The sequence below is a fragment of the Gigantopelta aegis genome, chromosome 4 (assembly GCF_016097555.1).
Source record: "Gigantopelta aegis isolate Gae_Host chromosome 4, Gae_host_genome, whole genome shotgun sequence".
Taxonomy (NCBI): Eukaryota; Metazoa; Mollusca; class Gastropoda; order Neomphalida; family Peltospiridae; genus Gigantopelta; species Gigantopelta aegis.
In genome coordinates, this window is record NC_054702.1 from 96663476 (window position 1) to 96682488 (window position 19013).

The 19013-nt window shown below is 38.7% G+C and overlaps 1 protein-coding gene across 1 annotated transcript; it reads left to right on the forward strand.

Annotated features, from left to right (window-relative positions):
• Positions 1-436: 436 nt before the first annotated feature.
• LOC121371506 lies at positions 437-18964 on the forward strand. Its single transcript, XM_041497443.1, has 10 exons — positions 437-616; positions 3780-3895; positions 6181-6310; positions 9341-9437; positions 9867-10052; positions 11150-11268; positions 12898-13015; positions 14034-14157; positions 18643-18871; positions 18906-18964. The coding sequence occupies exons 1-9, from the start codon at positions 546-548 to the stop codon at positions 18780-18782; spliced, it is 1101 nt and encodes a 366-aa protein (XP_041353377.1). The 5' UTR covers positions 437-545; the 3' UTR covers positions 18783-18871; positions 18906-18964.
• The last annotated feature ends 49 nt before the right edge of the window (positions 18965-19013 follow it).

Here is a 19013-nt window from a genome sequence, read left to right on the forward strand (position 1 = left end):
CAATCGTTGGGCACTAAATGACACACGGAAACCCCCGAATCTATCGAAAGTGGACTGGTCACACCTCAGGGCTGCTTTTTAAAAAATCTATTGTTTGTAAAGTTTGTTTTGTTTAACGACACCACTAGAGCACATTGATTTATTAATCATTGGCTATTGGATGTCAAACATTTGGTAATTTTGACATGTAGTCATCAGAGGAAACCCGCTACATTTATCCATTAGTAGTAAGGGATATTGTATATGCACCATCCCATAGACAAGATAGCACATACCAGTCGTAGTGCACTAGCTGGAGCGAGAAATAGTCCAATGGGCCGCGCATCAAGCGAGCGCTTTAACACTGGGCTACGTCCTGCCTTGGGAATCTAATAACTGCAGTTTGTTACTAGCAACATCACTGTTCTACGTCATAGGTATATGACGTAATGATCCCCGCACTTAACGACGATTGATTGTTTCTATTTGACCCTAATGGTTATGAAACGGATGCCTCAATTAAAAATTAAAGAAAAGAAATTGGCCCACAACAAATATTCCTAAAAATGAATGCAGGTTGGGTGAAAAATATACGGTACACTGCTGTTCCTGTGCTGTCCGAATTCCAGACCAAATCGTAAGTCAAATAATATATTGTCTTTTTTATATAGGCCTAAACCACAAACATTTATTGCCCAAGAAACGGGATACACATAAGTGGCATGGTTTTAAAGCAAAAATTTGGCAATAGATTGTTACTATAGAAGAAACAAAATTCAACTAAGAAAATTATTATTATTAAATTATTATTATTAAAATTATTATTATTATTATTATTATTATTATTATTCTGTATGTATATGTATATATAGGTAAGGGTTTATGATACACAATAAATAACAAGTATGTATATGTATATCATGTATATGTGATGTATGTATTGATGTATGAATATCTATATATTGTATGTATGTCGAGGTTGACTAGTACATACATAGATATTAACGCACTGGCGCAGGGGATAATTAAATCCTTTCTGGCCTCAAAAATTGTCCCATGCCGTTGCTGGGACTCGAACCTGTGGCACCGATTCGCCCGCAAATTGCAAGACTAACCACGATACACTCTGAGCTATCGAAGCTTGTATGTATGTATGTACGTACATGTATGTATGCATATGTATGTATGTATGTATGTATGTATGTATGTATGTATGTATGCGTATGTATGTATATGTATGTATGTGTGTGTATATGTGTGTTCAAGTGTGTATATATGTTTATATGTATTTCTCTTTTTCTCTGTCTCTCTGTCTCTGCCTCTCGCTATCTGTCTGTCTCTCTCTCTCTCCCTCTCTCTCTCTCTCTCTCTCTCTCTCTCTCTCTCTCTCTCTCTCTCTCTCTCTCTCTCTCTCTCTCTCAGTCTCTCTCTTTCTCTCTCCCACTACCTCTCTCTCTCCCTCTCTCTGTCTGTCTGTCTTTTTTTTTTCTCTCTCTCCCTCCCTCCCTCCGTCGGTCTCTATCTCTCCCTCCGTCCGTCTCCCTCCCTCCCTCCCTTCGTCTCCCTCCCCCCCTCTCTCTCTCTCTCTCTCTCTCTCTCTCTCTCTCTCTCTCTTACTCACTCATTCACTCATCAAATAGGCATTGGAAGTAGTCATCAACTGATATTCTGACCACCTCATAGTTGAGGGCAGTGTTCCCGCTCGCTCTCTCTCTATCACACATATTCTCTCTCTCTCTCTCTCTCTCTCTCTCTCTCTCTCTCTCTCTCTCTCTCTCTCTCTCTCTCTCTCTCTCTCTCTCTCTCTCTCTCTCTCTCTCTCTCTGTGTGTGTTAGAAGGAATAGCTCTGTTGGCGGCAGCAACAGTACGATTCTTCATACATTCTCGAGTAAATTATGTTATACACAAAATAGCCATTGATACACAAAATGCTGGAGTGTCGTTCTGCAAACAATCTTTTCGTGCCTAGAGTGGATCTTGAAATAGATGACTGGCGAGCGGAGTAAAAGGTTGACCTATCTATGAGTAAAAGGTGGACCTATCTATGTATCTTTGAACCCTACACTGAACAACAAAAGAAACACAAATATTAATTTAGGTTTCTTTAATTAATTTTAAATTATTAATTTTATTTTATGATTTTTATCAAATCTATCAATGTCATGTGAACATTTTAGACTCACTTCGAGTCTATTTACCGAATTAATTCTGTCAAGATTATAATATATATATTTTTAATATTTGCGTATCTTTTGTTGTTCAGTATATTTGTTCAGTATATACGTATGCAGGCTTGGGGGTTATTTCATATTTGCGTGCAGTCTGAGGGAACAGAATGAATGAATGAATGAATGAATGTTTAACGACACCCCAGCACGAAAAATACATCGGCTATTGGGTGTCAAACTATGGTAATGGAAACAAATAAGGTGATGATCAACATCAACAGAAAAATTCAAGATATAAATAAAAACAGTGTAAAGAACTGCAAAATACAAATATCACAGAGAGATACTGACTTTTACTCTAAACTTCAATGTGTGCTGTATTGGCCATTCTCAAAGAGAATGTTACATCCCTGCACCACGGTGAGGTTACAGCACGCGCAGGGGTCTGAGGGAACAGGGTACGCGCCTTAGGCCATGGAACAATGAATGAATGCATGTTTAACGGCATCTCCAGCACGAAAAATACATCGGCTATTGGGTGTCAAACTATGGTAAATGCAAACAAATAAAGTGGTGATCAACATCAATATAAAATTCAACAATTAAATGGAACAAATTTACTCGATTCATATAGAATATTGACAGATAATAAGTGATGTCTTGGTTAAAAATAATTCATAACAAGGATTGTCTTTGCTACAAAATGTATAGAATACTTAGAGACTTGGATTTTTGTATCTTTGGGAGTCTGAAGATGCATCAGCTGTGTCACCATAAAACATTAAACAGAGACTTAGAGATCAGTTTATGCAAAATGTGTTTGCTAACATCTCAATGTTTTCACGCTTAAAAAACTATTGCCAGTTCAAAACTGATTACTGTTTTTGAAGCATATTTAGATAGTATATTTTGTACAATGTTTAATTTAAGGTGTAGTGTTGTGTGGTGTTGTGTGGTATGTTATATATCAATATTTAAAATGGTAGTAAGTAGACTTAACAATATTCCTAGAGAACAAGTTGTAAATTTTTAAAAATACTGAAGATGAAGATCACTTTAAATTACTTGTTTGTCCTTGCTGTCCTGATATTAGATCACGATTCTGGTTGGCCTTCCCATAACAAGTTTGTAAATTTATTAACATTAAAATCAAAGAAAATCGTATTAGCTTTATCAAAGTTTATTTATGTTGCAATGCAGTGACGTAAAACGTCACTGTTATAGTTCCTGTTTCCTCCTCTACTACTACTACTACTACTACTACTACTACTACTACTACTACTACTACAGTACTACTACTGCTATATTGCCATCCATTATTATTACTACTAACATTATTATTAATTAATTCTTATATACAATTGTTTTGTAGTTTCTAAATTTTTTTATGTAGTTTGGTACCATATTTTATTTAGATGTATATTTGTAACACTATTATATTAATAACTTCGCAATGTATTTTGTATGTTTCAGCCAATAGTTGAGTTCAGTTATAACATAATATACTGATATCATGCTTTATGGACACCCACCCTACGGCCATGCCTTTCTTTGCTATGGTATTTTGTAATTTAATTAGACTGGTGTTATGTGACTAGTTTATTGATATTGTTTTTGTTTTTATGATATAGATTTAAACAATATAAACAATGGGCTTGCGGTTTCCAAATGCTTCAGAGAGCAAATCTTGCTTATGCAAAGGAACTGAAAAAAGTTGCTAAGGAGCTTGGGAACACCTTGAAAGAAGGTATTATTTAAAGTAATAATTCTACTTTTGAAATCCACACGTGTAGGCCCAGCTAAATAGTTACAATGCGCAGCAGCCTTTAGTTGAATTTATTTCCGTGTTTAAAACCATCGTGTTAAAGAAAAAAAGAAATGTTTTATTTAACGACGCACTCAACACATTTTATTTACAGTTATATGGCGTCAGATATATGGTTAAGGACCACACAGATTGAGAGAGGAAACACGCTGTCGCCACTTCATGGGCTACTCTTTTTGTTTAGCATCAAGGGATCTTTTATATGCACCATCCCACAGACAGGGTAGTACATACCACGGCCTTTGACATACCAGTCGTGGTGCACTGGCTGGAACGAATCGTGTTAAAGACGATGTCGTGGGCAGACATCTCAATAATTTGGACGGTCTTTCCAGAACTGAAGTTAATGACTTATGCCCACTTTCAGAGGCGGATCGAGTATTTTATAAAGGGAGTTACATAATTTTAAACATCGTAATTTGAGTTGTCGAAGGTAAACGAGCTAATCTGCAAAAAGGAGCGAGATCTGCAGAGTTTCGGGAATATGCACCCCAAACATTTTGAAATGAGGCTCAGTTAGGCGTTTTCAGGACAATTATTGTGTTGTACATTGTGGGTGATGAATTAAAAAAAAAGCATCAACCAACATTCATTCAAAAGAGCACTGTGACCCTTCCCTAGACCTGCCAATGATTTGTTAATGAGAGAAAAGTCTATTTCATGGTCGTACACCTCACTAAGCCACGAACACTCGGTCTTGGTTGAAACCGATGTCTAGTTGTGAACTCTGGACCTATATCGAAGATACATTTCATGTACCCGTTACCTAGTTTATCAAGATAAACACCAACAGAGCGTTCAGGTGTATCTGGACGGACGGACCATTACCTACTGCTAGCCTTAAAACTAAAGACTGCCTACTTCATCAATCTAGTCTGAATTCTTAAAAATGTACATGGTCAGATTGGGACTTTAAGATAACAAGCACAAATGTAAAGCATACAGAAGGGGAGATACCGCGATTTGTGAACGTTTAAAACTGGCACATATCGACAGTACCGGCCTCGCTGGCGTCGTGGTTAGGCCATCGGTCTACAGGCTGGTAGATACTAGGTTCGGATCCCAGTCGAGGCAGATACCGACTCCAAACCCTGAGCGAGTGCTCCGCAAGGCTCAATGGGTGGTGTAAACCACTTGCACCGGCCAGTGATCCATAACTGGTTCAACAAAGGCCATGGTTTGTGCTATCCTGCCTGTGGGAAGCGCAAATAAAAGATCCCTTGCCTATGTGGCGACAGCGGGTTTCCTCTAAAAAAAAACAGTGTCAGAATGACCATATGTTTGACGTCCAATAGCCGATGATAAGATAAAAAAATCAATGTGCTCTAGTAGCGTCGTTAAATAAAACAAACTAATATCGATAGTATTAACGGAGGGGGGGGGGGGGGGGGGGGGGTGCAATGTTTAAAACGGGTAGCCTACCCACAGTATTTAGAGATGCTGTGCAACGTTTAATATTATATTGCCACATACGGTATTAAGGTATTAAGGGAGGGTGCATTAATAGCCCTCAGAAAGACCAAGCCGATCAAGATAATACATGTCCCCACCATAACAAACACATTTATTCTGCTAAACACTGCATGATTTTCCGGGGCTTTCTGACATTCATAGAGTGTGTGCGCCTAATGCTAGGATCAGACTGTCAACTGGTAAGATGAAGTTAGTCAACTCGACGGTTGCGTTGTAATTTTCCCAACTCCTGACTTACGACGGCACCCGTTGTATTAACAAACTCAGATTAACAACTAATGGGTTGTAGGACGAGAATCGAGATGTAAGAAAGCTCAGACTTGCAAGTCGTAGAAGTCGTGAGAGCATAAAGTTGGCCAATTTTGTGTTGGCAGTTGGTAGTCCGATACTAGCATAACTCAATATATTAATGTATACTTGTTTTACCGTATTATGCCCGAAACCTTAGTGGTATAGGGGCATGTTAAAAAGGTAATATCTCTCTCCTCTCCCCCCCCCCCCTCTCTTTTCTCTCTCTCTCTCTCTCTCTCTCTCTCTCTCTCTCTCTCTCTCTCTCTCTCTCTCTCTCTCTCTCTCTCTATTTCTCTCTCTCTCTCTCTCTCTCTATTCTCTCTCTCTCTCTCTCTCTCTCTCTCTCTCTCTCTCTCTCTCTCTCTCTCTCTCTCTCTCTCACCGTATAAGGTATTCTAGGCTCTAATTACTGTGAACTGATTTTGTTTTATAACCTGTGACAGGCCAGTTGGACTTCCGACTGATAGACTGCATCGGAAACTTTTGCAAGACGTTGGACACTGTGGCTGACATAGTGTCCTCCTGCTGGCAGGATTACTCTTCTCCGACCCAGCCGTACCACGAATACGTCAGGTAGGGAAAACAAAGTTTGTTTTGTTTAACGACACCACTAGAGCACATTGATTTATTAATCAACGGCCATTGGATGTCAAACATATGGTCATTTTGACAGTCATAGAGGAAACCCGCTATATTTTTCTATTAGTAGCAAGGTTTGTTTCGTTTAACGACACCACTCGAGCTCATTGATCTATTAATCATCGGCTATAGGATGTCAAACATTTGGTAATTTTTACATTTAGTTTTAGAGAGGAAATCCGCTACATTTTTCTCATTAGTAGCAAGGGACCTTTATTATCCACAATTTCATGTACCATCCCATAGCGTGGGCTACTCTTTGCGATTTTCAATGTTGTGACACGTTGGCCCAAAGCAACACATTTGGCATAGTTGTAATTTAAGTCCATAGAATTACCTTCAAGATTAACGGTCAAATTTAGAAAATGTCTAGAAAAACTGTTTTAAATATCTAAACTAGGCGCAGTTATACTTTATGATCATCAAGGATAGCTGGTATGGAACTGCTCACTTTTAAAGGTTAAGGTCTCACTACACAGATCACTTTCGGATGAGAAAGAAAGAAAGAAAGAAATGTTTTATTTAACGACGCACTCAACACATTTTATTTACGGTTATATGGCGTCAGACATATGGTTAAGGACCACACAGATTTTGAGAGGAAACCCGCTGTCGCCACTACATGGGCTACTATTCCGATTAGCAGCAAGGGATCTTTTGGGATGATTAAAAATCCCATGCCTCGGACTGGGATTCGAACCCAGTACCTACCAGCCTGTAGACCGATGGCCTGCCACGACGCCACCGAGGCTGGTCTCGGATGAGAAAGAAAGAAAGAAATGTTTTATTTAACGACGCACTCAGCACATTTTATTTACGGTTATATGGCATCAGACATATGGTTACGGACCACACATATTTTGAGAGGAAACCCGCTAGACTACAATTCCGATTAGCAGCAAGGGATCTTTTATTTGCGCTTCCCACAGGCAGGATAGCACAAACCATGGCCTTTGCTGAACCAGTTATGGATCACTGGTCGATGTAAGTGTTTTATACCTACCCATGCGAAGCACTCACTCAGGGTTTGGAGTCGGTATTTGGATTAGAAATCCCATGCCTTGACTGGGATCCGAACCCAGTACCTACCAGCCTGTTGACCGATGGGCCTAAACCACGACGCCACCGAGACAGGTGCTATTGTTTAATATTGTGCATTGACCTTTTGGGACATGAGTGTATAGCGTAAGAGACAGCCGGGGTGAATCTGTTAATGAACAACCTGTTCGGACCGGTATTACAGCCAGATGCGGTCATATAGCAAAAAACTGCGACGAAAATGTTCTCAATTTTGGAATGAAAATAAATGCTTATATAATGTATGTTCGCAATGGTGTATGTTGTTAGTGAAAACGAGAACCCGTTCTATTGGTAATCTTCATTTGAAGTTGGGCAATTTAACATGGGTTTCAATGGCAGATGACATCTGTGTAGTGAGACCTAAGGTCAAGGTCAAATTAAAACTATATCGCATTGGTTGCCAAAACATATTTATTGCTTCCTCTCACTTAAGCCAAAATGTGATTAGACTTTAGTGATAATACATTTCATTTATAATAACCTCTTGCTAATTAAGACACAGCACCATCATTTGAATCCAGGATGACCACCAAAATGGTCGCCTAAAGACAGGACACTGAACCTTGCAATATTCGGTACCTGAATCGTTTTTTGGGCGGATTTAGCATCTTTGGAAGGTGCCGACTGAGGACCCGAGGAGTACAAACTTGACACCATTTAGCATTTTGAAATATTCAAGATGGCGTCCAAAATGGTTGCCAAAACAAAGAATTGGCAATGTTTCCAATACTTGCAATCACCTGTGACAAAACTGTTGTCTATGACTGGAATTTAGGGTCAAGGAATTCATTTTCAACTAACCCCAGCTAATCAAGTCATTGCAAAGTCATTTAATTCCAATATGGCGACCACTATATCAGAAGTTGTTTTATGAGAATATTATATTTATCGCATTTTCCACCCAGCAAGGAATCAAGGAATTCATTAATATAACTTTTTTCTGAGATATTTGCATGATCATTTAAATCCAAGAAGCCAAATTCGATGCTTTGAGCCAACGGCCCAGATTTGGACTTAACCATTCCACTAAAAAAAGGCACTGGTATTCTTAACAATACGTAGTTACAGTCGTAAAAAAAAGCTAATATCTTTAATGGGACATTCCTGAGTTTGCTGCAATTTTTAAGATGTTAACGACTAATTGAGACTTTTTAACGATTGTAATTACATATCAAATATATTTTTCTGCATAAAATATTAGTGGCTGTATATTAAACGTGTTTCTGGTCGTTTTAATATTTGTACTAGGTTAAATATCATTTTATTAAGTAAAATATTTATTTTCGTACGTACCAAATTATTTGAAGACAAAATCCAGTTTGGGCTTCTTACAAATATTAAGACGACCAGAAACACATTGAATATACAGACACTGATATTCTAAACAAGAAAATATATTTAATGTGTAAGTTTAATCGTAGAAATATTTTATTAGTCGGAAACAATGCAGCAAACTCAGGAATGTCCCTTTAAGTGTCACAATCCCTTGAAACCACCTGACAATAAAGAGCGCAATCTTTGACTTCACATCGCGCGCTCCTGTCCATGAACCGAACCCCAGCATTTGTTTTTGTTTAACGACACCACTAGAGCACATTGATTTATTAATCATCGGCTATTGGATGTCAAACATTTAGTAATTTTGACATATAGTCTTAGAGAGGAAACCCGCTTCATTTTTCCATTAGTAGCAAGGGATCTTTTATATGCCCAGCATTTGATAGACCTTGGGTTTTCCCTTTAAACATTTGTATATGACTGGTATTCCAAAGGTCGTGATATGTCCTAAAATGTATAATAATGTACGTACTTGTTATTGCTGCTAAAAATGTCGATCGGTCTTTTTCATGTAGTATAAGTCTAACAGAATTTTTATTATTTTAGTATAACTGATGCCAAAGAAAAGGATATTGAAAAGAAGCGCCAGAAATGCACCAAGATTCACAAGGATATGGAACAAAAACTGGACATCGAGAGAAAGGTATATAAGTTTTAAAAGTATTATTTAGTAAGCCTATAAATTTCTTAATATGACAAAATATTAGATTTCGCTATTGCAGTTCTGTTGGTGTTTATTTTTCGATGACAACATCGTATGCGGGCTTCTTTTGATAGAAATAAAATCAAAGATAGCCTCAGATGTCAGAAAATCAAGTTTTGAACCATCCCTAGTTCAGAGTACTGTTTTACGGAGGTATGCCTTCGCAAACCCAGCTTGCTATATAGACCTACTCACTCACACCCTAGTTTTCCCTTCCAGCTATTTGTTGTCATCACATTATGACGGTAATTCATGAGTGCATGTCATCACAACACCACCGAAACTCCTTTCGATACGCATTTGATCATGGTAGCTGTTTTGTCGTTCAGATAAATAGCCTGTCAGTTTACAAAACAACTGTTCTTGCAGAAATACGAGAAATCGTTTCGCGAGTACCACACGACCCTTCAGAGGATGTCCCAGACAAAGGACGAAGAGATGGACACGGTCGTCATATCGACTCTTAACCAGGCACACAGCCGGATGGACGTGGCGAGCACCAAGTACCAGTCGACGAATATCAAAGAAACTCAGAAAAGAGAGGACTTCAAGGAGGCGAGTTACCAAAAAAAAAAATATATATATATATATAAAATAATAATATAATAATAATAATAATAATAATAGTAATAGGGGCCTAATAATAAAAAGAGAAAAACATAATAGATAAATTAGTTGAAAAAACGCAATAACCTTCAGACGAACATCGATGGCGGATTTAGCGTGAGACCGGATATCGTCCCTCCTCCCCCGCACCTCCCCCCCCCCCCCCCCCACCCCCACCATCCACCATTTGCCGACAAAGTGCACCCTACCAGCACTGTGTCTATTGTCCTCTCCCATGTTTGATACAAAGATTTCCAATCATCACATTTCTATTCCATATTATAATTAGGTTCACGAGCAACAGTGTTTAAAACACAATTATAATATATAACTACGATATTAGCCTAAAGTCGCCATTTTTTAAAATCATGTTTATATCCCCTGTGAATTATATTTTTTTATTTGCTAATTTGTAAAACAAGGGAGCTTTTCCACATTTACATACAGTTCAAGGTGGGAGTCGGACTATGAAGTGTATTATGTTTGCATTATTAAAATACATTTTAAAAAGTGTTATAAGAGGGGGAAGAGGTAAATAAAAACAAATCGCCTGAAATAAACAGTCCCCAAAATGCACATGATTTAATCGCAACATAAACCTTTGAATTTGAATCTCGTTTAATTAAATGTTATAATACTGACTCCATAGAGAAGACATGGTTCTTCTCCTGATGATGTTAGTCGGTCTAGGATCGATCCCGTCGGTGGGCCCATTCGACTATTTCTCGCTCCAGCCAGTGCACCACGACTGGTATACCAAATGCCGTGGTATGTGTTATCCTGTCTGTGGGATGGTGCATATAAAAGATCCCTTGCTGCTAATTGAAAAGAGTAGCCCATGACATGGCGACAGCGGGTTTCCTCTCTCAATATATATGTGTTGTCCTTAGCCATATGTTCGACGCCATATAACTGTAAATAAAATGTGTTGAGCGTGTAGTTAAATAAAACATTTCCTTCCTTCCTGGTGATGTTAATAGTATATTAACGAAACATTGAACAAATTCCGAGGTAAGACAGAGGTTTTGTTTTTACTCCCCATTCAGGAGATGCAACAGCTGCGTCAGGAGTGGTTAACTAACGAGTACATGAAGCTCACTCGCCTGATCAAGGTGTTTGAAGACGCTATCGACAGGATGGTCAAGACGACGCATACTGTTAGCAGGTCGCACCCTCAGTCTGATTTATACCTCATGTTAACGCCTCTCCGACTTGGTGCCCGTTAGCAGACGCGAACCAGCGATCTTTGGCGTCCTGTGCATTTCTTCGTTGTCATTGGTCTTTTATAGGCGCCGTCATACTTACTCTCTGACGTGTTTCGATGACCTAACCTATCTGCCGTCCAGTGGCAAAGTCTAGTAGCTCACTTTATTATATTTGTTTTGAAGAAATAAAAAAAGAAAAAAGAAAACAAAAAGAGAAAGAAAAACGAATATTCAAGGATAGGTTGCTAGCAATAACAAGATTATTCTTAAACACTGATGGTTCATGTAAGCTGTAATACAATTTTAAAATTTATGAATGTGTTATTTCAAGTTGCGAAGATTCATTTCATAACTGAAGGTGATGAGTTCTGATTTTGTGACAATGAAGATTCCTCTGACTTTAAAAGCTAACTCATGGGCGTACATGGGGGGGGGGGGGGGGGGGGGGGGGTTGATGGGTTCGACCGTACCCCCCATAAATCGCTTTTTTTATAATTTAATATATCTGACATTGATATCTGACATTATTATATTTACTCAACATAGAAATATATGCCCAATATCTCTGCAATCTATTTTGGAACCCCCCTTTTCAAAATCTTATGTATTGGAACCCCCCTTTTCAAAATCCTATGTACGCCCATGTAACTACAGTTCATTTTGCACAAACTATGTATTGCGAAATCACTCAGATATAACACGATAGGTACATACAAATTATATTACCTCAATTATGAACAAAAAGTGAGTTAATACCACTAGTAGTAGAAGATGTCGCTACATGACGACAGCTATGGACGTACGTGATAACGTTGGCCCTGTTTAGATCTGCTGCCGGAGTCCTAAGTCGGAGAGACCAGTAAGATCTATGAGTTGTTGTTTTTTGTTAGAATGGACGTTTTTCTTTTAGTAATATTTTTACTTCTACTTGTGATACATTAAGATATTAATAGTCCCCCACCGGTCCAACCGGATGGGACTATAGGTTTTTGCCTCCGTACTTCTGTCTGTCCGTCAGTCTGTTCCACATATAGTTTTCCGGATTTATTATTATTTTTTTTTTAACAATGCCTCAAGATATTGAACTGAAATTTTGTGAATAGCTTTTTCATGCACTGTTAAAGATCAAGTTTGACTTTCATTTTGATTTACCCATTTTCTGATAGAATTAACAGAATGATCCTTGAACCCAAGAGATAAGAAAATTTGCTCTTCACCCTTTTTTTCCGGAATGTCTCGAGATCCTGAGCTGAAATGTTGTGTATCGCTTTATCATGTACTGTTAAAGATCACGTTTGACTTTCATTTTGATTTACCCATTTTTTCATAGAATTAACAGAATGATCCTTGAACCCAAGAGATAAGAAAATTTGCTTTTCACCCTTTTTTTCCGGAATGTCTCGAGATCCTGAGCTGAAATGTTGTGTATCGCTTTATCATGTACTGTTAAAGATCACGTTTGACTTTCATTTCGATTTACTCATTCGGCGGCAGTAGTAAATTGATTATTGAAGTTGGAGATCGTTATTTAATATCCTTTGTATGACAATGTTAATAACAATATTTATTTACTATCTACCGGTTTTCAGTGGCAGTTCTCGAATGTTGGACGATTGCATTACCGAGTTTACCGATGTGGATGTTCAGAAAATTGTCGAAACCAGCTTGAGACAAAAAGAAAAGCAATGCGTTTTGCACGAATATTTGGTAATCAGTTTAAACTTTAAGTGACCAAAATACACCCCCCCTTCTCTCTCTCTCTCTCTCTCTCTCTCTCTCTCTCTCTCTCTCTCTCTCTCTCTCTCTCTCTCTCTCTCTCTCGCTCTCTCTCTCTCTCTCTCTCAAAACAAACACGTTTTACAATAATGTATTATATAAGAGCCATACGATGCTGTACGTCACACTGAAGACAACCAGTCAGAGGATAGACATGTTCTGACCTTGGTCAGCAAACATACAGGTATATTATGTTATGACATGCTATTGTTAATTTTATATCAGGGACGTATCTGGCGGAAAAGAACAGGCCAGTAGGAACGATAGCTGAAGTGGGGGGAGCACAGTCTGTAGTGTGTGTGTGTGTGTGTGTGTGTTGGGGGGGGGGGCACAAGACAAATATTTATATTTATTTATATAGAGCAAGTAAAAAAGGTACCTTTTTGTCCTAGAGTGAGGGGTGGGGGCACAGGCCCACTCGCCCATCCCGGTTCCTATGGACTTGAGGGAGGGTAATGGTAAAACACGGACTATTTTAGTTTAAAAGTGCCAGTTTCACCTAGCTGAAGGCGATTGTATTACTCTACTCTTGGGGCGGGACGTAACCCACTGGTAAAGCGCTCGCTTGATGTCCCGCGGTCGGTTTGGGATCGATCCCTGTCGGTGGGCCCATTGGGCTATTTCTCGTTTCAACCTGTGCACCACGACTGGTATATTAAAGGTCGTAGTGTGTGCTGTCCTGTCTGTGGGATGGTGCATATAAAAAATCCCTGGCTACTAATGGAAAAATGTAGCGTGTTTCCTCTCTAAGACTATATGACAGAATTACCAAATGTTTTACATCCCATAGCTGATAATTGATAAATCAATGTGCTCTAATGGTGTATACTCTACTCTCTTTAACGCCTCCCGCACCCCCTCTCCTGCTAGGTACGGTCCTGTTCCTTGTTTCAAACACAGAAAGGCCACACTCACTCGATACTCCTGGTAACGTTGTGTATTATTTCAGGGTGACACTAGCCCCGTCACACTAGAGCGAAGCATTTACTGGACGAAACCATCCGACGATTCAAGTAAGAATAATGGAGACACGAAATCCTTTGACTGGACTGTTTGCCAAACGGAAAACCAGGGTAATCATTAACGAAATACTTTCATAAACATAAATAACGATTTCAGGCGCGAGTGTAGTTAATTAAAATAAACCTTGGTTTATTTTAATGACTTAGCGCGTGTGCAGAGGGAGGGTTTTAGGGTTCAAAGCACCCATTTTGCTCAGAGCAAATTTTCCTTTTAAAATATATTTTTTCCTAAGGGAGCGTAACTCTATCCCCCCGTAACTTGACTGCCACAGCCTAGACCACCCCCCCACCCCCCAAATCACAATTCCTTGCACACGCGCCTGTATTTTTAAACAGGTAACTGTAAGGACATTACTGTATTTTAGGCACACAACGTATACACGTACTTAGAAGGTATACATTATTTAAGCTAGAGCGATGCGAGCGATTATTTTAGAAATGATTGCTTTCAATTGCTGCATCCTGACCAATGAAAGCAATGATTTCTAAAATAATCGCTCGCGTCGCTCGCGACCGGTTGGGATACAGCTTTAGCCTACATTGATCCATCATTCACGAACGGTCGCAGTCAGAATTCACTGCCACACTAACGTTGCCGTACTTTTACCCCCCGTAGAATACTAACCCCCGGTCACCCGGCAGCATGCTAAGATCAGAATGTTCAGGAGGGCGAGCAATTGCGGTCTCTCGTTAGACTGGGTTTTTTGCGCCTAATATAGACGAATACTATATGATAGTAAGACAATGGTAGAAGTCAAATTATTCGCAAGCGCTCGGTCACAACACAGAACTTAGTGTCCACTTCACTTAGAGGTATTCATTAATAGGCCTGCCGGGGCGGGACGTAGCCCAGCGATAAGGCGCTCGCCTCATGCGCGGTCGGTATAGGATCAATCCCCGTCGGCCTAGAGTCGATCTCCGTCGGTGGACCCATTGGGCTATTTCTCGTTTCAGCCAGTGCACCACGACTGGTATATTAAAGGCCGTGGTATGTGCTGTCCTGTCTGTGGGAAATATCCCCCGCTGCATTATTAAAAATGTAGGGGGTTTCCTCTAATATCTACGTGTCAGAATTACCAAATGTTTGATATCCAATAGCCGATGATTAATTAATCAATGTGCGTCAGTGGTATCGTTAAACAAAACAAACTTTAGTAGGCCTGCCATAGGCCAATATCAGTTTGTGTCTGTGTGACCTTTCATCATGAGCAGTCATTCTAAGCTGAAGCCAAGTAGGGACATCAGGCACAACGGAGCAACGGGTGCTGGGAGGTGGGGCTCCCCCAATAATAACTGAATCAGAAATATTATTGGTAGTAAATCTTAAGTCAAAGATGAATTTTACTTGTAGAATGCAGGAAATTGCAATTCAGGACATCTAGTTTTCACAATTTTACGGGGGAGCATACCCCTCGAACCTCCTAAAAACTTTTGCGTTCTCGGTCTCAGTCAGCTCCCCCCCCCCCCCCCCCCCAATGTTTACTTGCTTCCGCCGTGCCTGACATTTACAAGCTATGTATGTAATGCGAAGGTATGTTTCTCTCCTTGCGAAATATTTTGCATTTGATGTAAGTTCCCTGAAACATCTGGAAAACAAACTTATTTATTTATATTTTAGAGAATACCTTTCAGCTTTTAAAGGGGCGGGACGTAAACCAGTGGTAAGCGCTCGCCTGATACGCGGTCGGTCTGGGATCGATCGCTGTTGATGGGCCCTTTGGGTTATTTCTTGTTCCAGCCAATACACCACGACTGGTATATCGAAGGCCGTGGCCGTACCTATAAAAGATCTCTTGTTACTTATGAAAAAGATTTATTATGTCAAAATTACCAAATGTTTGACATCCAACAGCCGATGATTAATAAATCAGTTTGCTCTAGTAGTGTCGTTAAACAAAACAAATTTCTTGTCTCTCTTTAAAAAAACAACCGTATTCCTCAAGTGTGGTTAGGACGGGGTGTGGCACAGACCAGACCAGACCAGGGTGTGGTGTGTCTTGACAAAGTGATAGCCATCGCCAGTGTGGCCCGTAAAGGTCATAAATTGATAAGTTAATTGTGTACACACACACACACACACACACACACACACACACACACATGTATTCTTTTCTACATCCTCCTTTTGTTTTGGTAAAAGAAAGAGGGCAATATACCTAGACAGGACTTTGTATGGGGGATATTCTAGTTCAGCGAAATGGAGCATAGCCTTCTCCCACACCCACGCGAGGGGTTGGAAGATTTAGCTCACATACTTTCCCTTTGTTTAATTCTCTCTGACTAAGGCAGTGTAACGTCACACGAGCTTTATCAATATTAATGTCTAAATGTATGTACCGATCTAATTAAAATTAGCTTCACTGGTTAATTCCAGTAGAGCTCATTTTAATCAGATTGATGTACAGTGGGTTCCGCGTAATTGCATAGTCTCCGTGCAAATAGACTATTAGTCAATTACCCGATCTAGTCATTTACGCGAAAGGCTGTAACTGGTTTCCTCAGTTAATACTGCACATTATGGCAATCTCGTAAAATAGCCCGATCACGTATATAGGTTGGACTATACCAATTCATATCCCATAGGCGACCATGTTAACGTTTGTGTTTAAAAACACTATATGCAATATATCAACCAAACTATGACCCATAAATATCAGTACTACAACCCCTATCTCAAAGTATTAACTGCAGAAAAGGGTACCTTTCATGGCTCATTTTCGGTATAACCAGATGTTTTTACAACACCCGTTGTTTCGCACAAAAGTTTAGTACTTTTTTTTACATGTACTCCATACATGTTCCAAGCACAAGGCTACTTGACACAGTGGTACTAGATGAAATAAAATTGCATACCTTTTTAGCCCAGATGAAACTAATTTTTTTTACAACCAACACACTCACATTTATAACCAATCACAGGACTTGTGGTGTTCACTTCTCTATCAGCGGTGCACCTCGAACTTCGACCCAGCCGGAAATTAATTGGTATAGTGCTACCTGTATACACTGGCTACACATCTTCGTTCCGTTTAATACTAAACTGGTATCCGTTGCATCGGAACGAAGTAGTGTAAACAGTGTACATTTGGCCAGGCTATTTTGCAAGATTACGCTCTGCTTAAACGTTCCACTTTTTTTTCTTTTTGTCGTTGCACATTACACTCTGCTTAAACATTACATTTTTTTGTTTGCACATTACGGCAATCTCGTAAAATAGCCCGGTCATGTATGTATACACTGGCTACACCACTTCGTTCCGTTTTATACTAAGCTGGTATCCGTTGCCAAGGAACGAAGTAGTGTAAACAGTGTACATTTGACCGAGTTATTTTGCAAGATTATGCTCATATTGTCACGGACCAGTGACAAAGTAATTTGATTTGTCCCTAAATAAAAGAATATGTTATCTGTATGACTGTTTTTCGTTTTTCCTTCATACATTTGTTACGATAAACGATGGATCGGGAGTAAATTCCCACCAGTAATAGTCAAACATAGAAGACCTAACTAAACCATAAATATACTTTCCCTTCTTGGTGATATAAACGTCGGTCGCAAAAATGGACAACTGTTACACGAGAACATTTCTGTTTCACAGAAATGAAGACCAGCTAATAATTTTTGTGACACTAAAGTCATAATTTTAAATAAAAAAATAATAATAACTATAAAAAATATAATATAATATAATGTCCCATTCAAGTTAACGACAAAAAATAAATAACGAAAACAACTGATTTTAAATGTGTTCAATTTAATAAAGCACTAATAACTTCAGACACATGGTTAAACATAAATAAAACAAACATTTTCTTTTGCATTTAGCCAATTCATTAATATTAAATTAGAACAAACAGTAAATATAACTAAATTATAATGTCAGGTTTCACATTTGTAATTTTCACTTTCGTGTAGTCATTAACTTCACGGAATCCAGTTAATGTGTTCTGTGATTTTGGTCTGCCGGCGGTTATTAGCAGCGGTAGCTTCACACACGTCTTCAAGTTTATACAATAACTCAAAGTGATCACAGTTACTTTCACCAAAGTATCTTCGCAGTGTGGATAAAGCATTTACATTTCATTTCATTTCAGCTTATTTTCGTGCTTATATCCAATTAAGGTTCAAGCACGCTGTTTTCTGTCTTTGAGACACTGTTGTCACTGAAATGTTTTCTTTCTTGCAGACACTGTTGTCACTGAAATGTTTTCTTTCTTGCAGACACTGTTGTCACTGAAATGTTTTCTTTCTTGCAGACCCTGTTGTCACTGATATGTTTTCTGTCTTTGAGACACTGTTGTCATTGAAATGTTTTCTGTCTTTGAGACACTGTTGTCACTGAAATGTTTTCTTTCTTGCAGACACTGTTGTCACTGAAATGTTTTCTTTCTTGCAGACACTGTTGTCACTGAAATGTTTTCTGTCTTTGAGACACTGTTGTCACTGAAATGTTTTCTTTCTTGCAGACACAGTTGTCACTGAAATGTTTTCTTTCTTGCAAACACTGTTGTAACTGAAATGTTTTCTTTCTTGCAGACCCTGTTGTAACTGAAATGTCAAGTCGTCTTGTTAGTAGCCACTCGTTTGGCGACCACGATATGACTTATGTAAGTGCACCAAGGAAATCGGAACAACATCGGCCTGGAATAGGACGTTGGTTTGAAGAGTCACCATAATTTTGTCTAACTTTCTATATATAACACAATAAAATTATTTACAATATATGTCGTATACATTAACAAAAATAACCAAAAAACTTTAATTTTAATATATATATATATATATATATATATATATATATATTGAAACATATGGAGGGGAAAAAATATCAGCAAAAAATAATAATAATAAAAAAAAGGAAAAAATAATAAAAAAGAACAAAATGTAAAAAAAAAAAGAAAAAAAAA

Excerpts from the sequence above, each read along its gene's own strand:
- LOC121371506 (XM_041497443.1), top strand. The coding sequence starts at position 546 with ATGAATGCAGGTTGGGTGAAAAATATACGGTACACTGCTGTTCCTGTG. Across the intron at positions 11,269-12,897 it reads ACGACGCATACTGTTAGCAG|TGGCAGTTCTCGAATGTTGG; the intron begins GTCGCACCCTCA and ends ACCGGTTTTCAG. Across the intron at positions 13,016-14,033 it reads GCGTTTTGCACGAATATTTG|GGTGACACTAGCCCCGTCAC; the intron begins GTAATCAGTTTA and ends GTATTATTTCAG.